This window comes from Euleptes europaea, chromosome 7 (assembly GCF_029931775.1).
Source record: "Euleptes europaea isolate rEulEur1 chromosome 7, rEulEur1.hap1, whole genome shotgun sequence".
NCBI classification, from domain to species: domain Eukaryota; kingdom Metazoa; phylum Chordata; class Lepidosauria; order Squamata; family Sphaerodactylidae; genus Euleptes; species Euleptes europaea.
Window position 1 is genome coordinate 71345678 of NC_079318.1, and position 19068 is coordinate 71364745.

The window sequence follows — 19068 nt, forward strand, 5'->3', positions numbered from 1 at the left end:
CTTCCTGTAGTTTCTCTTGATGGAAAAAGGGTGTGTGGGGACCTAACTGGGAGCCATCCCAGCACGAACATTGGACTGCACAGAATTCACCTTAGACAAGTGTAAGAGGTTTATCCACCCCACACATCTCTCCCTGTTGTGCCCTGTTGAGCAGGAGTCCAAGGATTTACTTTATACCACGGAGTCAAACCATTGGTCCACAAAGCCCAATCCTCTCTATTCTGACCAGCTGTTATTCTTCAGTATCCCAGATAAAGATCTTTCCATTTCATACATTATCAGTTTATAAAACTGTATGAAACTTGGCTGCTTTTAAAAACTTCTTTCGGGTTTTTGTTGTCACAAATTATGCATGGGTAGATGGACTTGTAATATTTTCAGTGGGCTGGTCATTTTTCTGTTGGGACTTATTTGCTGGTCCAGTCTATCAGCATGTTTTCAGGTGGCTTTCCCAGTGCCATTTTGGAAACGGCCTTCAAGATTGTCAAATAATATATTTTTTAAAAAAACATATCGATCATGGAAAGCCCTTGATGGATGATTGTTTTTAATGATGTGGGTTTTGTACCATATTAAAAATATATAAATAAAGAGTCCATCAGGCAGGCAGTGTGTGTTGTGGGTGTGTGGGTCTCGTAGGATCCTGCCTTTTGCATGGCGACTCCTGAAGCTGTTCTGCCAGACAGCATCACAAACTAACCCAACAGCAAACCCCACTCGGATGTCACATACGTGGCGCACATCCCCATTGCACTTCACATTCTCTCAGAATTTAAGCGGCCTTGAGCTTCCATCCGGAAATTGCCACACATCAGGAGTCCCCTGGGCGCTACGCCAACCTACAAAGAAGGATGGGGACAGAGGAAAAAAAATAGGTGTAATATGGACCGAAAGGCAAATTATTCCTGTTTACAATTATGCAACACACTGAGTGAGGAGATACTCTACTTGAACATGTGTGTTTATGGGCGTGTCATCCAAGAGAACAAACTCCCTTTTAATCTAGGCAGAGAAATGACGTCGCCCCAATCCGGCTCTAGACACATACACAACTAGTTAAGCACATCGAGTAGTGGCCCTAAGTTGGAAAATGCACCTCCGCAGGCATCCAGCCAGTTCAATGAGTAGGCATGGCTATTGTGATGGGGATGCAGCTGTGTATCTGCATTAGCTGAGCAAGCACGGAATTCTCTTGCTGGATCAGGGCATTTGAGTCCAGCTCAACATACAGCATAATCATGGAAATAAAATCATCATAAAGACTTTACAAGGTCTTTGCTTAGAAGCAGGGCTGATGCCCAGTCCCACAGAGTTCTTGTAACATGGAATTTGGGTGAAACCCTTATGCCTTGCAAGACTCTTCAGGTTTCACAGCAGCTGTGGACGTAGGACTTGTCCCGCCCATACTTTTTTTCCTTGGGTTATGCTGAAGAATCTCTTCTGTTTCAAAGTGATGCAACAGTCCTATTCACAAACATGACCAAACTCAAGGAGAGCTATTACACCAACAGCAGCAGATAGTTGAGCAGGGCTTGGTTATTCGATGGAGGTGAAGGATGATGTTTCCTGAGGGCAGAGCTAGAAGAAGAAATAAACTGTATGGGAGACCAACAGAGTCTGACTGCATAGGTACATACTATACCCTATAAAACTTAGTATGAGCATGTCCTTAATTGCAAAGTCATTATTATTGGTTTATAATAGTGGAATAACCTGAAATTATGAGATTGCTCCAGTCCATTCTTAATATGAAGCTACTGCTCGCTGAGGTATTATACCTGTATCATTTCAGGCTATAAGTGGGGGTTCCATACAAAAGTGCACCCTTCTCACAGAAAATATTCACAATAGGCTAGAATCCTTCCTCCCAACATCTAATTTTTGTGTGTGTGTATTATGATTTTTGAGCCCCCATCTTCAATCTGAAGTGGTACAACTCAGACTTATCTGTGAAAAGTACAGGTAGTTTTATTAGCATTAATTTTTGATATTGTTTCAGAGTTTTCCATAAAACTGTCCACTCAAACCAGCAGAAGGCGAATGGCACCAAGATTTTGTTGGAATGGCTTGACCTTCTGAGGTTTATTGCTACTGAAAATTTTGAAGCCTTGCCTGTCCTACCCCACACCCCTTCCTATCATTCTTATTTATTTAGATATCTTTTTTCCTCATCAAAAAGTGTCTTGGGAGTGTGGGTCAGGCTCATACAGAACATTCCTTCAGTTTAAGAATATATTATGGCTGCCATCAAAATCCATCTCAGAAATCTAACAAACAGTGAATTGGCCTCAGTGGTTCATGCCTTTACAACACCATTAATTTATCACAGTCCTAGAAAAATGTCACATTTTGTATTACTGTTTTTGTTAAGGCTATGATACCTTGTCCTCTCAAAGTTATGTTGTTATTCAACTTGTATGCCACTCGGTTCTTGTCGACTACCCTTTCCTCTCAGCGGTGCTGATATTTAAGCATTCCTCTGTATAAGCTCTTAAAAGGAGCTCTTACCTCAACACAGGGCATGTTTTGAAAACAAAGTGCAATAATGGTTCAATGTTAGGAACATTCTTTAACACCAAAAGAACTGAAATTTCCAGAATGTTTATTTTCCATCAATCTTTGCTACAGCTTCAATTCTGCAAACAGGTCTAGCAGTCCATTCTGCCCCATGTGACCTTTCCCTCCATCTTTTAACTCTGTGATCTCCACAGTAACATTTTTTGTTTGCCACATACTACAATTTCTCCTCCCATTTTATGCTGGATACACAAATGTGTGACATGAAAAATATGGACTGAGGAAATGTATACACTGAATCTTGAGGGATGGTCCAACAGGCAGAACCTTTGTTAGCAGGCACCAAATAGGCTCTCAATTCATTATTTTATTCTCTGCTTTACCTCATAGGCTCAGAGTAGCTTACAGTGATGTCAGTACTTCCCTCTAAAGGAGCTCACAATCTCAGTGATGAGTATGGATGACATGAGAAAACAAAGTAGGGTCACATAAAACAACAAAAATAGTTTCTTTTCCCTCCTTAATGTTTTCTTGTCTCCCTTTTCCCATTCTTCCAAAACACAGTTCTCTTGATATGAGCCAAGGCTGAAAGGGCAGCAACCGTGCCTCCCAACCACATATTCACTTCCATGTGCTAAGCAAAGGCCTCTTCAACTCCATCCTCCCTAATAGAGGAGCTATCAAAGTTATTCTCTTACATGCCTCAGCTGCCATTCATTCCTGTGTACAATCCCAGACACAAGAAATGGGGCTAACAGTGCAATCCTAAGCAGGTTTACTTGTATAAAACTAGTACTTGAGTGTTTAATTACAATGCCTCTCAATGTCTTAGCTCATCAGCATCAGAGACCAGAAGCACAGTATAATATAAATCGATTCTGCCTAGTATCAGTGTGTTGGTTTGCCTAGATTACCATGTAATAACTCACAACCCTGTGCACATTTGATTCTTCCCATCACAAAAAGGGGAATCGTGCAAGTTCGGCCCTTGCGCCTCTAAGCTTCTGCAAGGAAGGCCCCATCTCGCACGTTGCCTTAGATGCGTGAGTTGAGAACATGCATTTATTCCACCTTGTTGGCTAGGTAAGTGTTTGAACTGACCCTCTTGTTCTTAAGGCCAAATTTGCATTCAAATATGGTTTCATTTGTAAAATCTGAATTTTAAAATATATGCACTGTCTTTAACTCTTCCATAATCGCACAACTGAATAGGGTTATACTGAAGAACATTCAAAGTGATTAACCTCAAGAGTTTCAAAACAATGTGTACACTGCTGGCTTGATTCAACACAGCTTCTCAATGCAGCCAACCTTGTTCACTTTAACATTTTCAAAAAGAGAATTAACTGGAATATTAACCCAGGCATATCACGTTAAACCAAATCCTCTATCCAGTAGATCATACAGACTGGGCTATTGGTTACCTGAGCATTTATGAGGAACAGTTTTTAGGGTGTTCTTGCTTTTTCAATGGATGGTGTGGCATTGGCAGTCATAGTGGCCCTATGAATTGCATGGTGTGTCACGTGGACTATAATAGATCAATACAGGAAGCGCTTCTAGGGATAAATCAAAACTTCAGAGTCTTCAAAGACCACTGTAGTGTTCTGTAAGATCCTTGGAGACATCAACATGTAAAGAAATAGTGTATATGGAGTCCAGTAAGAACTGGGTCTAAGATGAGATTAAAATGTTTTCCACACCCATGTTGCTTTCAGATATGGTTGGACTGGCAACTCAGTGAAAGGTGACGGTGGTAATTTAATTCAGCCCAAGTGCAGAGAGAAAAAAGGAAAGTATGGAAGGGTTAAAAAGGAAGAAATGGCAGGACTACTTGATTATGTGGAAGGGGAGTAGATGGAGAATATGTTGAAGAAGATTCCATGACCACGTGCCTCAAAGACGAGATAGTTTTAAGGAGATTTATTTTGACCGTGCTTGGTTTGAGAGGGTGGCTCGACAGCTGAGTTAAGCAGAGAGACTGCTGTGAGATCTGTAACAGGGCAGAAGGTGGTAGGGTAAATTTGTGTATCATCCTTATAAGAGTTGTCAGGCAGCAAGTAGGGCCCATAGCTTGGTGGCAGAGTATTTGCTTTGCATGTACAAGATCACGGGGTTCGACCTCTGGAATCTGAAGTTAAAATGATCAGGCAGTAGGTGATGCTGAAGGCCTCAACTTGAGACCCTGGAAATGCACTTCCAGTCAAAGAAAAAAAGAGAAAGTAGACCTAGAGGCTGGAAATTTCTGAACAAAGAAGGACAGTATCACAGTCACTCAAGGAGGAAGGAGTCAAGGACTACAGAAAGATTAACTGGATCAGAAATACCAGCCAGGAATCTCTTAAAATCTTGGAGTGGTTTCAGTGAAACAGAAATGGGGAAAAGCCACAATGGAAGAGAGGAAGAAAGTTCATGAACCCCACAGACAGTTTGGACCCTATACTTGCTGTGAGGATTGGCTTCTCCCATAGCAAATTCTGCTCATATTTATTTATTTAAAGGTATTTATGGATGGACTTTCATCAACACAGTACTCGTCATGTAAATTGGGACCATCACACTGGTAGTGTCCCTCAGTGGCATTTTCTAGCAATACCAGGAAAAATGTATGTCAGTGTGATGATCCCCATTCAAACTGTGGTTTGTTTTATTTCAAACAGTACGGGCTCGTTGCTGTTATTAATTCCATATGCAGCAAATACCCAAAGATGTCTGGAAAAGATATTGCATAGGAAAGTCCATATCTATGGCCAGTGAAACTTTCCTCAGATCCTTTCCAGACATTACATACCACTGCCATTAGCCAGCTCTGGAAGAGGCTGGACTGCATAGGCAGCTAGTGATGCTGGCATGCAACATCCAATCCCTTTCTCTTGTCCTCATAACTCTGATTTGGCAAAAGACCTCCTAGAGGCAGTGATCTCAGAACAATCTACCCAAGGCTTTCTACTGAGTTCATGGAAAACTTGGGTTTTGCTGACCTGCCCAACAGGCTCTAGTTATCTTGGCTCTTTAGGTACCAGATTACATTGGCTCACAGCTAAGGTTGGTGGGAGAAAAAAAGAAGACAAGCATAAATAGGATGAGAGGATCCAGCCATTCCTGAATCTAGACCAGGAGATTATGTTCTCCAACCTGGAGTTGAGCCATGCATCCTCTGTGACTTCTTGTATCACTCACTCTACAACAGCGAGATGTCTTATGTCACCTCACGGGTGGTCCTCAAGTCTTCCTCCATAAGCAGTCAGCAAGAAATTGGAATATAAAGATCAAATCAAACTGGATACTGGAAAGGAGAATAAAGAAGACGATGGGATTCGAAGGAGATAGGAATTTACATGGAAGCAAACTAGAGAAGGACAACAGAGAACTAAGAAGCAATAGACTAGATATCAACAGAAATCATAGTCACAACAGGGCGTGGGAGATACCAAGTGTGGCAGGCTGAGCGCTAAGTGACTCCTAGAGAGACCCAACCCTGATCCACTAGATTCAAGTCCAGTAGCACCTTAGAGGCTAACAAGATTTCCAGATTATGAGTTTTCAAGAGTCAAAGCTCCCTCCATCAGATACCAGAATCCTGATCCAACGTTTCTTTTTGAGATGAATCAGGGGAAAATTAAAACAGAAAGACGTTTACATAATAATGCAAAACATATTCTGCAAGGAAGTGCCAGAAACATTGCCTACTTCTGCTCAAAGATCTTTCCACATGGATCTCGAGCTACTGAGGTCACATTCTTCATGTACATCTTTCTGTGGAAAAAAATAATATTACATTGGAAGTCCGAAGAGAACCCAGAAAATAAGTTCAAGAACATGATCATAGTGCAGTAAGGCCTTGGTATGAAGATGGAGGAAAGAGGGTGACTGCTGCAGACAGAAGGCATGTCTATAGTATAGACTTAACCTGGTTTCACAGTCATGTCATGCTCCAGGGAATTGTAGTTGGGTTAGTGGGATCTCTGGTACACAATTTTCAGCATCTTCTCCAAATGACAGGTCCCAGGATCCTTTGGGGAAGCAATAAACTGATATGAAACTGATAAACATTCGTTGTGTAGACACGTCTGATGGAACATTTTGCCTCCAAGAGGTGATTCCTGTGATTCCCTCTGGTTAAATATAAGAAAAGCTTTGACAAGAATGGGCCAGCCATTGCCCTTTCTTATAGATAGCCCTCTTATGAATAACATCCACTAGTAGATCACGTGATTTGTTTGATATCTCCATTTAAAGGAAGACATGAAAAGACCCTTGCCAGAGACAATAGAGGGCCATTGTCAGTCAGAGAACATAATACTGTGCCAGTGGTCTGACCACATAAGACAGCTTCATAGATCCAAGCACATTTCTGGGAATAGAGGTGTAAGTCATGGAACAAAATACAAAACGTAGAGTGAGTGACCCATTTCGAAGGACAACTTATGCCTGTATGCTAGCCAAGAATGTTAGACTATAAAAAAGAATTTATTATAGAACATATGCACATAACATCTATATTTACTTTTAAATTATATAATATCCTTACATACATCTTAAAAACTAAAGTCAATACCACTCTGCATATGGCTATATATCTTGCAGAGTTCAAAAACAACTTGATAGATCAGTATTAAAAACTTCTAAATGGAACTATTAAATGACTGACAAAACCTATTTTTTCACAATATCTTCTGTGGCCACAGAACTTTCCATATGCTTCCGCTGTCTTTTAAATGTATTCATTTTTAGAACTGTATTTTGAGTTTTGAACCTGATTTCATGATACTCTTTTGTTGCAAGTCATGTGCAGTACAATCCTATGCCAAATTACTCCAGTCTAACCCACTAATTTCAGTAAATCTTCACAGTATTGTACTTCGGAGGCTTTTTTTTTTTTTTTTGCAAAAAGTGCTATATGCAATATCATAAATTATATTTTTGCATTATTTAAACACTTTCGGATTGCATACCGAGTGCTAGTTGGGAGAAGCTTTCCATGTAGAAAGTTCCGTTTATTCCCCACTAACTCCAGTTTAAGATGATGGTAAGCTGGGAAAGACCTTGCTATGCTGGAGAGCCATTCTCTAGTTATCGGTCCACTGGTCTGACTTGGTATGAGGCAGTTTTGTATGGTTAGCGCAGTGAAGTTTGTGGCCTTTTGTAGTTATGGTCTGTGACACAAAACATTATACAGCACTTGGCCCAGAGAACTATTTAAGGGAAAGAATGTAAAGAACCACCCACTTCTGCATATGTCTGTCCATCAATTAAGGTATTCAGCACAGGCCCTGCTTCGCCTTCCATCTGGATTCGAAGCAAAAAAGTATGCTGCTAGACCTTTTCAGTCAGGATATCCCTACTGTGGAATGCCCTCCCCCAATTATTTGTCTGGTGCTAGACCTGATATGTTTTGGGCACCAGCTAAAGATATTTTTTGTTCACTTGGAGCTCCAATGGAGTAACCATTGGCTTCGTTTATTTGTGATCTTGTAGTCTATATTCTATGACAGCCAGCATGGTGTAGCGGCTAAGGTGCCGGACTAGGCTCTGGGAAACCCAGGTTTGAATCCCTACTCTGCCATGGAAACTTGCTGGGTGACCTTGGGCCAGTCACATACTTTCAGCCTCAACCCCGGCAAGTACTTGGATGGGAGACTTCAAAGGAATACCAAGGGTGTGATGTGGAGGCAGGCAATGGCAAACCACCTCTGAATGTCTCTTGCCTTGAAAATCCTATGGGGTTGCCAAAAGTCAGCTGTGGTTTGACAGCAAAAAAAGAATCTACATTCTGATTAATTTCACTTTAGATTCCAATCCCTCACCCATTTCTTGTTCTGCTTGTGTTAAATCTTGCCACTGTGTTTTGAATGGTTTGTGGGGCTTAGTCTTATAGTATGACTATGCTGTTTTAGATTGGTCTTGTGGCTTTTGGGTGGGGTTTCAATATCAATTCTATTTTAGTATTTATTTTGTTGAAAGACGCCCCAAGAGCCTTTGGGCTGAGGAACAGGATATACAATATTTAATAAATAAAATCTATAACAATAGCACCAAGAAGAAACATAAACTACCACCATATCTTTCAGCACAGCATGATTTGGTCTTTAGTTTCTCATTACTCACATTAGGAAGGATAACCAACTCCATACAATGGATGCCAGTACAAGAGCTTCAGTATGAGTTAGGTCTCTGAAGTTACCGTGCAGCACAGTGGTTGGTTATAAGAAAGTTCAAATTCACTAAGCCACAAACTTGCTGTGCAAGCCACTAGCGTCTCAAGGCTCCCCTTATGCATTATGAAAATAATAATGTTGACCTGCCTTATAGGAGTGGTGTATGGATTACTGGCATAACATCTGTGAAATACTATGAACACTAAGCATTTTTTAGTATTGACATGCATTTAGAGCTCTGCACAAACAGGAGCTCCCTTCCATGGCAAGAGAAGCTCCACACTAACAATCACAATGTACACATAAAAGATTTTTCAACAAGCTCCTTCACAGCATGAGTTCTATGGGACTTCTGATCCCAGCCAATGTGTCACAAATTAGTGGATTTCCAATACATAGAGAGAACATCACCAGGCATACAACACTATATTCTACATTCTCATCATATAACTGTCATTTATTGTAAATCAGTGTTCTAAGTTTCCTTTTCTGAGCATTAGAGGGAACTCTACTGTGTCCTCTGAGATAGCAAGAAACAGAAGGAGAGGCTGCAAGTTTCCTCATTAACTTGGGGCAGGGTCAAGTGTATAAGCCCAGTGCTGACCCAGTTTGGGAAGTCACACCAACCCAGGCTGGTGATCACGCCAAGCTACAGTGTGGATCCTACAACTTGCTTGTGCTCTGTTGCTCAGCCAGTGTACAACTGAGCTGCAGCTCAGCCTGGCTCCTAAAGGGGTTATTTGCTACTCAGTCCACTGCCATTAAACCCAAACCAGGCCAAGCCCCAGTGTTCTGGACACAGGAGACCGGGGGGGGGGGGACGGGACGAAGAGCATTTCCTTAGTACAATGGGTGTATCTTCAGAAGGCATTTGTTCAAAACAAGGCAACAAAAGACGCAACTGAAATGACAGTGATATTATGACTTTAACCCCACCCTTCCCCAAGGAAGCAAGAAATACACAATTTCCGTTGCATTAGGAACAGCAAGAGACAGTATCACAGAGGTATGTGTTTTTAATAAAGCAAATAGATGCTGCAACATGCAGTATTCGTAAAACTTGACAACATATACAGACCTCTCAGGAGGAAAAAAATATATATATATATGTAATCAGAACCAGAGTCCAGATATTTAAAGACAATGTATACACAATGTTTTGATAAAACTATCCATTGTACAGAATATATTTTTAAAAAAGAAGAGCAGCTCCTGCCCCTGGTTTCTTTCCAACTGGACCAATGTGGTAAAGAGGTTTCCCCAGCCGGGGCTGATCTTGGATGCAACAGCTGCATACCCCAAGATGAGCCTCCATTCTCCTGCATGCGTGCCTGTCAGCAATCTTTGCTTTTGCTACATCATAATGTGGCATTGCAGAAATCAGATCTTTCCAATTCACCTATCAGGCTGGGATTTAGTTTATTTTAAAGCAGGCAAAAGGGAGGGATTGATGGGGCGTTACTGTACTGGGAAGAAGTTGCATATATTGTTTTGTTTCTCAGCTTGTCTGTGATTGTACACAATGGTGCAAAACGGGGGAGAAGGGGGAGTGGAAGAACTGGGGAGAGACCCTTTCACAGAAAATATGAATGATCTGGATGTTGTAGCAAATTAGGTCAACCTTTAGACTTTCGCTAAATGCATTCTCAGTGGGAGAAAAATGGGGGGGGGGAGAGAAAAAATCCAGATGGAAAAGAATTGTTCCCTTGGTTAAAGGAGGAGGGGATGAAATCTTTGCCATCGATGTAAGACCAAAGACACTTTTCCAGGGGGGCAAAGCATTTTACTGCGCTATAAATAGGGAGTTTTCTGGGTCTTTAGGCTACTAATGCGTAGAACAAAATGCCCCCACGAAGAAAACCCAGTGGTCTTCTCTTAAAAGCTGCTTCTCTTGCTGAGGGAAATTTACAGACTGTGTCAAATGAGGACACGCAAAGCTTATGGAGTGTACTTTAAGCATTTTTTTATTTTTATTTTTTCAATTAAGGGACAAAATGGGTGAATGAACAGGGTAATGCAGACAACTGCCCATTAAAAAAATAACCCCCCAAAAAACACAGACAGTGGTTTTCCCAATAGAATTTAACAAAGACTAGGAAAAAAAATTACAGTAAAGAGCCAGGTTGTCAATGACCTTTGGTCATCCAAATAATAAAAAAATAATAAAAAAACCCAAAGAAAAATAAAAGATCAAATCCAACGGCTCTGTTCTGAACAGAGCACGTAAGCAATAATAAATAGTGACTTCCATAGTAAAAGATAAAATTTCAAGTTACGACAAACAGCTTTCATTACAGGAATAGAAAAGGCCCAATAATAACAAAATATTTTGCATTGCCATATACAAAAAAAGGTATCAACTTCAGTGGGGCTCTCTCTCTCTTTTTAATATGCTTTGCATATGAAATTCCTTTCCAATCTAAATATATAAAGCACCATTTTAACTTTTTTTTTTCTTTTTGGCAATGGAAAAAAAATCCTGCAAAACTTGTTTAATTTTTTTTTCCTTTCGTTCTATTTTTTTTATAATTTTTTTTTCTTTTTACTGCATATGAAGTTTAAGATGCTGGAATGTAAAAGGGGGGTAAAGAGAAGAAGAATGGGGATCAAAGAGCACACTACAGAACAAACCAACATCATCACCTTGCATTACTGCATACAATATGGCAGCAGAAAACAAAGGAACCCCAAAAGAACCTTGATATGTACAACCCTCTGTGACGCTTGGTTAGTGCGACATTCAAACAGATTTTTGCCCCTCCCCCCAAAAAAACAGCCATTATATGGCCTCTTATCTGTACAATGTCACACTATTGTAATTTTTTTTTTGAAACATACAAATAATTTGCACTATATTATCCTGCCAAATTAAAAAAATATACTGTGGCAGCCTGTTTTGTTTGTATGTGTGTCTGTGTGTGTTTTTTCCACTACCAAAAAAAAGGTACATAGATACCTTTTTTGTAAGAGAAACAAGCAACAGTTAAAAATACAAGCTTCATTATAAATACTATATAGTGCCTACTCTAGGTGAACATTAAATTCAAATACCATTCTAGAAATTACAGAAAAGAGAGACCATAAATGTGTTTTTCTTCTTTTTTTTTCTTCTTCTTAGCATAGGAACCAACAGGAGTGTGCATTTTCCTATATTTAAGTACTATATATTCTTAAACCTTTCCCCAAATGCATTTATTTTACAACCTGAAGAGCTGTGTGTATATCCAAGGCATAGGATTTCCACTACTGGTTTTCAATGAAGAACGAGTCTTGTACACCACCAAGACAATGAACCCTAAAATACAGGTTTTTTCTCCCCTAAACATAATGAAGTTTTTTTTAAAAAAAATTCATAACATTTATATTTTAAAAAGTTTTGTACAAAAAAAACATCCTTGCACTGTAGGAGCGAGAGCAATCATTCATTATTTTTAATATAATCATAGGACCTGTTCCCATTCACAGCGCCGTAATAATGTTGCGTCCCAGTCATTAGTCAAGTAAACGGCAAGCTGGCAGAGTTTTTTATTTTACTATGCTCATAAGTGAGATCATGCTCAATTTTAATTTTTCTCATTAATTTTGCAATTTTTCCCTTAAAAGTATAGACCTGTAAACTGGGAAAATTGTACAGTGCATTTAAATTGTCCTATCTGAGCAGTCTTAAAAGATTTTTTATACTCAACCTGTGTACCTCTGATTAAAGGAAAAGATTCAGACACGCCAGGCAGAGTCAAGTGCTATGTGAACATCCAACGGGGGCAGATGCTAGCTTAGTTAGAAAAAACAATGAATCCTTTATCCATGTCAACACAACTAACCACATAGCATATGACAAAAAAAAAGAAAACTTAAAAACAAAATGAAGTACATTTTTAGGGAGCACAGACATATATACTGCTACTCTTTTAAAATTATCTTTTTTTTTCAGAATGTCACACTTCAAGGCAAATCTTTATAGTTCATAGTTAATCATCGTCATATCAATATTAGCTTATAACCTGTTCTTAGTTTTAAATGGCAAACAGTACCACTTTGTGCTAATAAATCACTATTTTTTTTGCTATGTGTTATACTCAGTACAATATTATTGCCCGTCTGTTTATACGTCTCTCTCTCTCTCTCTTTCTCTCTCATTTTAAAGATCAATAGATAGAAATATGGTATGCAAAGTTGTAGGCTTCTAATTTGATTGTCAACTTGACAACCAAGTGGGTTTGGACTTAATTGTTTTGATTCCTTTCCTTTTTTCTTCTTTCATTTTCCCCTGTGACAGAATCACTCAAAGATATTGTTTAAATCTTTATAAGATGAATTTTCTTCCTAGTTTATCTAATCACTTTTCAAGGCCTTCTGCACTTTCACATTCTTTGTTGTTGTTGTTAAAAAAACATTCAAAAGGGGTTGGGGGGAGAAAGGGGATGGTAGGAGTGACAGATCCTGTATTCTGTTTGTGGTTTTTTTTTCTCCAAGTCGCTCCTGGAATAGAATCTATCTATTTGAGTTAGGTGACTTTTTAAAATCAAAATGGGGGGGGGGGTTCCGAATGATGATTAACGAAGACTTATTGGGCTTTCTTAGTTTTCTCTTTCTCCTTCTTATTCTTTTGTTTTTAGGTAGCCACTGTTGTGAGATATACATTATAGAATTATCGGCTGGGTCCTAAGGACTCATCTACATTGCCCAGTGCGGAAGTTGAGCTACGAGTTTAAAACAAGTAGAGATGCCAACAACATGGCTTAAATAGATTCAAGGCACTCAGATTTCTGTTTTAAACCAAATTATAGTACAAATTTACCTTTTCGCTTATGTCCTTAATTTTCAATTAAAGGCCTTTTTTCCTCCCCATCCCCCCCTCAAACGATACGTTAAATCTTTTAAAGACAGAAATCTTGATAACACTGTGGACACTTTCCATTCCACTGTTACTGGTCTGTCCACAGAGTTAATTCAAAGTATATTTTCCTCTATATGTTTCAAAGCAAGACTGTACATGATATGGGTTACAGAATGTATGCAGCTTGGTTGGTTCTGTGTTTTAAAAACCTGACGTTTAGTTTTTCTTACAGTTTCTCTCTCTTTTTTTCTTTTATGGAACCTTACTGAAAACAGCCATGGAGCTGTCCTGATATATATATTTTTATTTGTGTGGGTGGGTTTTGTTTGTTTTGCTCAGCAATGGATCAGGGGACAATTTTTTTAAAAACAGCCATAACATACCATACATGCTGTCCAATTAAAAAAATTAATAAACATACACAACATGTAAATTATTGCACAAGAGAAAGGCTCAAAGTTTGCGTAGTATTGCCCCAATACAGATCATGCATTCAAATGGTGGAAACAGAAAAAAAGAAAGGAAAAACAAAAGGAAAACAAAAACAGGTGTGCTGGTGACAAGCACTTTCTTAATATCCTTTGCTTCCATTATTTTACTCACAAGGGACTAAAAAAAATCTCTACACGGGGGCCAGGAGAAGGTTGGGGGGAGGGAGGAGAAAGGGACATGTTAATATACCTCTATTCAGTTTTTATGTCATTATTCAAGACTCGATCACTGTGCCATTTTTTCATGTGTTTTTCCAAGGTACTGTACACGCTAAAAGGCATCTTACAAATTTCACATTTGTAAACGTCCTTCCCCACCTGACCATGCGTTTTCATGTGCCTGGTGAGTTTGCTACTCTGGGCGCAGGCGTAGTTACACAGCTCACATTTATAAGGCCTTTCCCCAGTGTGGCTTCTCCTGTGGACAGTGAGGTTACTACAGTTCTTGAAGACTTTTCCACAGTACTCACAAGTGTCGCTGCGTCTGCCCTCTTTTGAACTAGGCCTTCCAGGGCCTGGGCCACTAATATGCGGGGTGCTCCCTCCACTTCCTGTACCGCTGCGGCCTGATATCCCTCCATCCATCTCCCCGGGAGGCGTTGAGAAGCGTAAACTTCCATTTTCTGAGGAGTGTTCTGAGGAGGAAGCAAAAGGCGATTGTCGGGAGTCTCCAAAGTTGAGGAATGGATCTTTTAGCTGCCTAGAGGCGGCGTACCCAGCTAGCCACTGGGAGTAAACATTTTCAGTGTTAGGCATAGCTGTAGCAGGTAGGTCAAACTCCTTCTCAAGTTTGATGCGTTTGGAGAAAGGACTTAGGGAACTGGGGCTACCCAAGAGCAGCTTTTTTGACAAACCTCCAGAGGCAGATTCACCAGGGGAACACCCCCGACCATTAATAGCGCCATCATCAATGCGATCAGATTCACCAGCTACTGAGTCTTCATCGCAAGTGTCTCTGTGCACCTCAGATTCGGACAAGTGCCCTCGTTTATGTTTCTCTCCAAGGACCTGATGAAAGGCCTCACTGAAGTGTTGCATGGAACTCAGGACCATCCCTTGCATGACATCTGGAATAGAACGATTCTCCTCAATAGATCGGGAATTGTTTTCATGGTGACGAGCTGCTTCTAGACTAATGCCAAAGCCATAATCTGCTCTTTCATTTTCAGTCAAGTCCTCCTCTTCTTCTTCCTCTTCTTCTTCTTCCTCCTCCTCCTCTTCTTCCTCTTCTTCATCCCCGTTTTCTGGAATCATATTTGAGTCATTCTCACTCTTAAACTTGGCCACTACGGATTTAAGGGCACTGCTAGCACTGCCCACAAGGTCGCTGGTTCCAGGCTCCGGGGAACTGGCTGTGGAGAGGCCATCGTCTGACTTCACTGTCATGGGGGATGATTTGTGCATATGGGTTTTCATGTGGCGCTTTAGTTTGCTTGCTTGAGTGCATGCATGGTCACAAAGGCTGCACTTGTAAGGTTTTTCTCCAGTGTGACTCCTACGGTGGACAACTAAGTTGCTTTGAAACTTGAAGGTTTTCCCACAAAATTCACAGGACTTGGATTTGACAGGGGGCTGGGAAGGGGGAGGAGCAGACTGAAGAGGAGGAAGAGGTGGGGTTGCCAGAAATGGCGGCTTGCTGCCTGGCTGGAATGGTTGCAGTAACCTTTGCATAGGACTGGGCCGGTTCGGTGACAGTGGAGGACTAGAGGTGTTTCCAGCTAACTCTCTAAGCCGTCTGGAGAAATCCATAGCTGGGGGCTCCATGGCCATGGGGTTGAGTCGCAGCACCCTGTCGAAGGCACTGGGGTGATGGGTTGCAAGAGCCATTTCTTCCGCGCCCAAGCGTTCTATGCGATGTGGATCCAAGTGATGCCTTGGAGGGGGACTAAACAAAGGCGGTGTGGGAGGGAAACGCCCTTCTCCAAGACCTGAAGCTTCTCTCGCTACTGATCCAGGTATTCTGAGTAAGTTAAAAGGATTATTGTCTGCAATGTGAATCCCATGGAGTGGTGGCTGTGAAGGGCATTCTGCACCTAGTCCTGATGGGATACCAACCCGGGGTGTCAGGGGACTTCCGTGCTCGCTTTCTAAGTAGATTCTTAATCCATGAGTGTTCTGTGCATGTTGCAAGAGAAACCAGGCGCTGTTGAATGGCTGTTTACATGTTGTACACGTGTAGCTGCTGGGTTCATCTTTACCTGCAAAACAACATAATAGTCGCATCAATGTTTAATCTTCAAACAGCTGCCTTAATGATCGTCAATCATTCAGGCTTAGCTTCATTTCTTGCAAGTCATTCTTTTCTACAGGGTTACAAAAACAAGATGGACTTTAATTATAGTTTAATAGACAACCATGAGAACATATAAGTAGTTGTATTCAGAATACGACTGAGACACCAACCCCAGACCAGTATACTAAAGTGCACATTTAAGATTGCAGTCTAAGACCAAAAGCAGACCACTGACTTTAGAGGTGTTCTATTTTGGCTTATAGAACTGCTCTGAAACCAGTTTGAACAACATACTCAAGGCATTATGATCCTAAAAGGTTTTAGCCTGTAGGTTATAAAACAGTCAAAAAATCCAGACTCTTCTCTCTATTAAAAAAAAAAAAAACCTTCCAAGAAAACCGACTGGCTCAGGTAATTTCCAATGATTTGTGTAGCATTTCCAGATAAATAGGCAACTGTACAATCCAGTCTTATGCAAACTTGCTTGGAAGTTATTCCAAGTGAGTTCAATGGGACTTGCTCCCAAGTTAGTGTGCACAATTGCAGCCTAAGCATATTTATTTCAAAGTAAGTCCGACTGAAATAAATGACACTTGCTTATACTTATATGGAAGTTCAAGTTATGCAACTCATCCCACACAATCAAGGCCTAAAGCCAATTATTTATGTGCCACGTTGTCCTGAACAGACATGTTTTTTAAAAAATGACTGCATTAAAATGTCCTCCAGATGCAAAGATGCTATTTTAAGGTGACAATTCAGAAAATGAAAACTATGAATACAGTACAAACATTTTTGTCCTACTGGCTTAGGGCTCACCAAAACAATTCCAAATAATTAGACAGTTGGACAATGGAAAGTGCTATTTACATATGGATTAGGAGTTTTGAATTGATAAAGTTCAAATAAAAATGTATTCGAATACCTCAAATCCCACATTTGGCTGGGAAAGGTTCAACTGATACAAGAGAGAAAGATTAAAAGAAACAGATGAAGTTCATCTTGCTGAATATCTATAAAGCAGCCTTTGGGCTGAATAAAAGTCCCACTGGAGCCATGTTTGTACTCTGCATTGAAAAGGCAAAGCTGTAAACACCAGTTCAGTAAGATCCTATGTATCTGTATTTGATAGCAATTTATCTTAATGGAGCACAGATAACCATTTCAGTAGGAGGCTCTCACGCACAACAATCAGCCTTCTCCTGGGGAAGGTATGGGTTTAATTTACATATCAGCCAGTGTGCTATGTTATCTGCATGTCTGGAGCAAATCTGGGTCTCAAAGAAGGCATTTAAGAGGTTCACAAAACTGCTGCTGACAGCAGTGGGAGCCATGGATCTCTTCCCAGTAGCACAGGATAATTTTAAAAATTATGACATGGTATTGCTGTGTTGTGAGCTTTCAGGCACCAACAGGCAGCAGCCAATCAGATAGAAAAGAACGTGATGAAGTCACACAGCATCATGATGTCATTTTGCAGGGTTTTTTGTTGTTGTTGTTGAGTTAGTCATTATGGGAAAGAGGAACAAGAAAGAAAATATAGGGTTGTTGCTTTTTGCAGCAAATATACATTAACCATTAGTATGAGCTGGTGCAACCAGCAAAGAAGCCCAAATTTTCATTAGGCAGGGCAGATCTCAACCAGCGTTCCCCTAGGTGAATGCTTGCTAGCTTGAATGTCAATCTGCTCCTAAACATCAATCAAAAGTTGTCTGTGTTTACAATAGAATCAATAATTCCAACACTCGGCTAGAACAGGAAACTCCCTTCTTTTCTGGGATGGTGTTTTTCCTTGAATGTAGTTTGGCATGCTGGACATTCACCACAATATTCTCTTGAATCCCCTGGTAGGTCTCTATTCCACCCAAGTGCAGTCATTTCAACAGCAGCTCCACACTTCATGCGGAAATCACATTTGTCACAGGTTACATTGATATTGTCTGCTGCAGATACACGTCCTGAAATACCTGAATACAAATATGTGTGAGCCCTCATGGAGTAATGCCCCCCCCCCAGTTTGTACTAAGCATCTGTGTTGGTCATTCAGGCTTCCTGTGTTTGCTGGGGCAAGCATTCGTTTATATATGAAAAAATGGCCACTACATGCAGCCGGTGGACTGACAAAAGTTCCTATTCATAAGATACTTCCTTTAAGTTAATGGAAGATCTACATGGTAGAACACATATACCTTGGTAAAACAACGGCCTGACATGCATTTTCATGCATATTCTGTCAAACCATGGGTCTATCCAGCTCAGTAATGGCTATTCCGAAGGGTAGTAACTCTCCAGAGCCTCAGGAAGAGAAAGGTCTTTACTAGCCCCCAACTCTTGAGACCCTTCAAATTGAGACTTCACCGGGGACTCTTGGGCATACAAGGTATATGTTCTACCAATGACCCATGCGCCCCCCTTTCCCATGCAGTGGCTTTGCTTCACAAGGCAGTTTCATTTGAGGTGAAAATATTTCCTTGGTTCATTTGTAATTTTTGAAGTTAATCTATATTGTTCTTTTTACTATAGTCTTCTCTACCTAGAACTGAAATTACAGAAAAGATGAGGAGAAATATCCTGGCTGCTTATCCTGACACGAAAGCTTATGCTGGAATACATTTTGTCAGTCTCTAGGGTGCCACTGGGTTCTTTCTTTGTTATCCCGACAGCTGATTGTGAAGTTAACTACTTAGCCATTTGGAAAACATAAAAGCCGCCTAGATTTGCTAGTGAACAATACCCCCCTCACACACACACACACACACACACACACTGTACTAGTCCTCTAACAACAAGGAAGACTTACAATGGTATTTGACTGCTCGATGTACTTTGAGG

At 40.5% G+C, this 19068-nt stretch overlaps 1 protein-coding gene across 2 annotated transcripts in view; it reads right to left on the reverse strand.

Moving 5' to 3' along the window:
* Positions 1-658: 658 nt before the first annotated feature.
* The window catches only part of BCL11A (BCL11 transcription factor A), a 174918-nt gene continuing 156508 nt past the window's right edge, over positions 659-19068 (reverse strand). The window contains exons 3-4 of one of the 2 annotated variants that reach the window (XM_056853934.1): positions 14474-16201; positions 659-839 (exon numbers count right to left, since the gene is read on the reverse strand). In XM_056853934.1, the coding sequence (XP_056709912.1) occupies positions 766-839; positions 14474-16201 (1802 nt within the window). In that variant the 3' untranslated portion in view covers positions 659-765. Of the gene's footprint in view, positions 840-13814; positions 16202-19068 lie in introns of those variants that run through there. The other variant, XM_056853933.1, reaches the window with a different exon arrangement.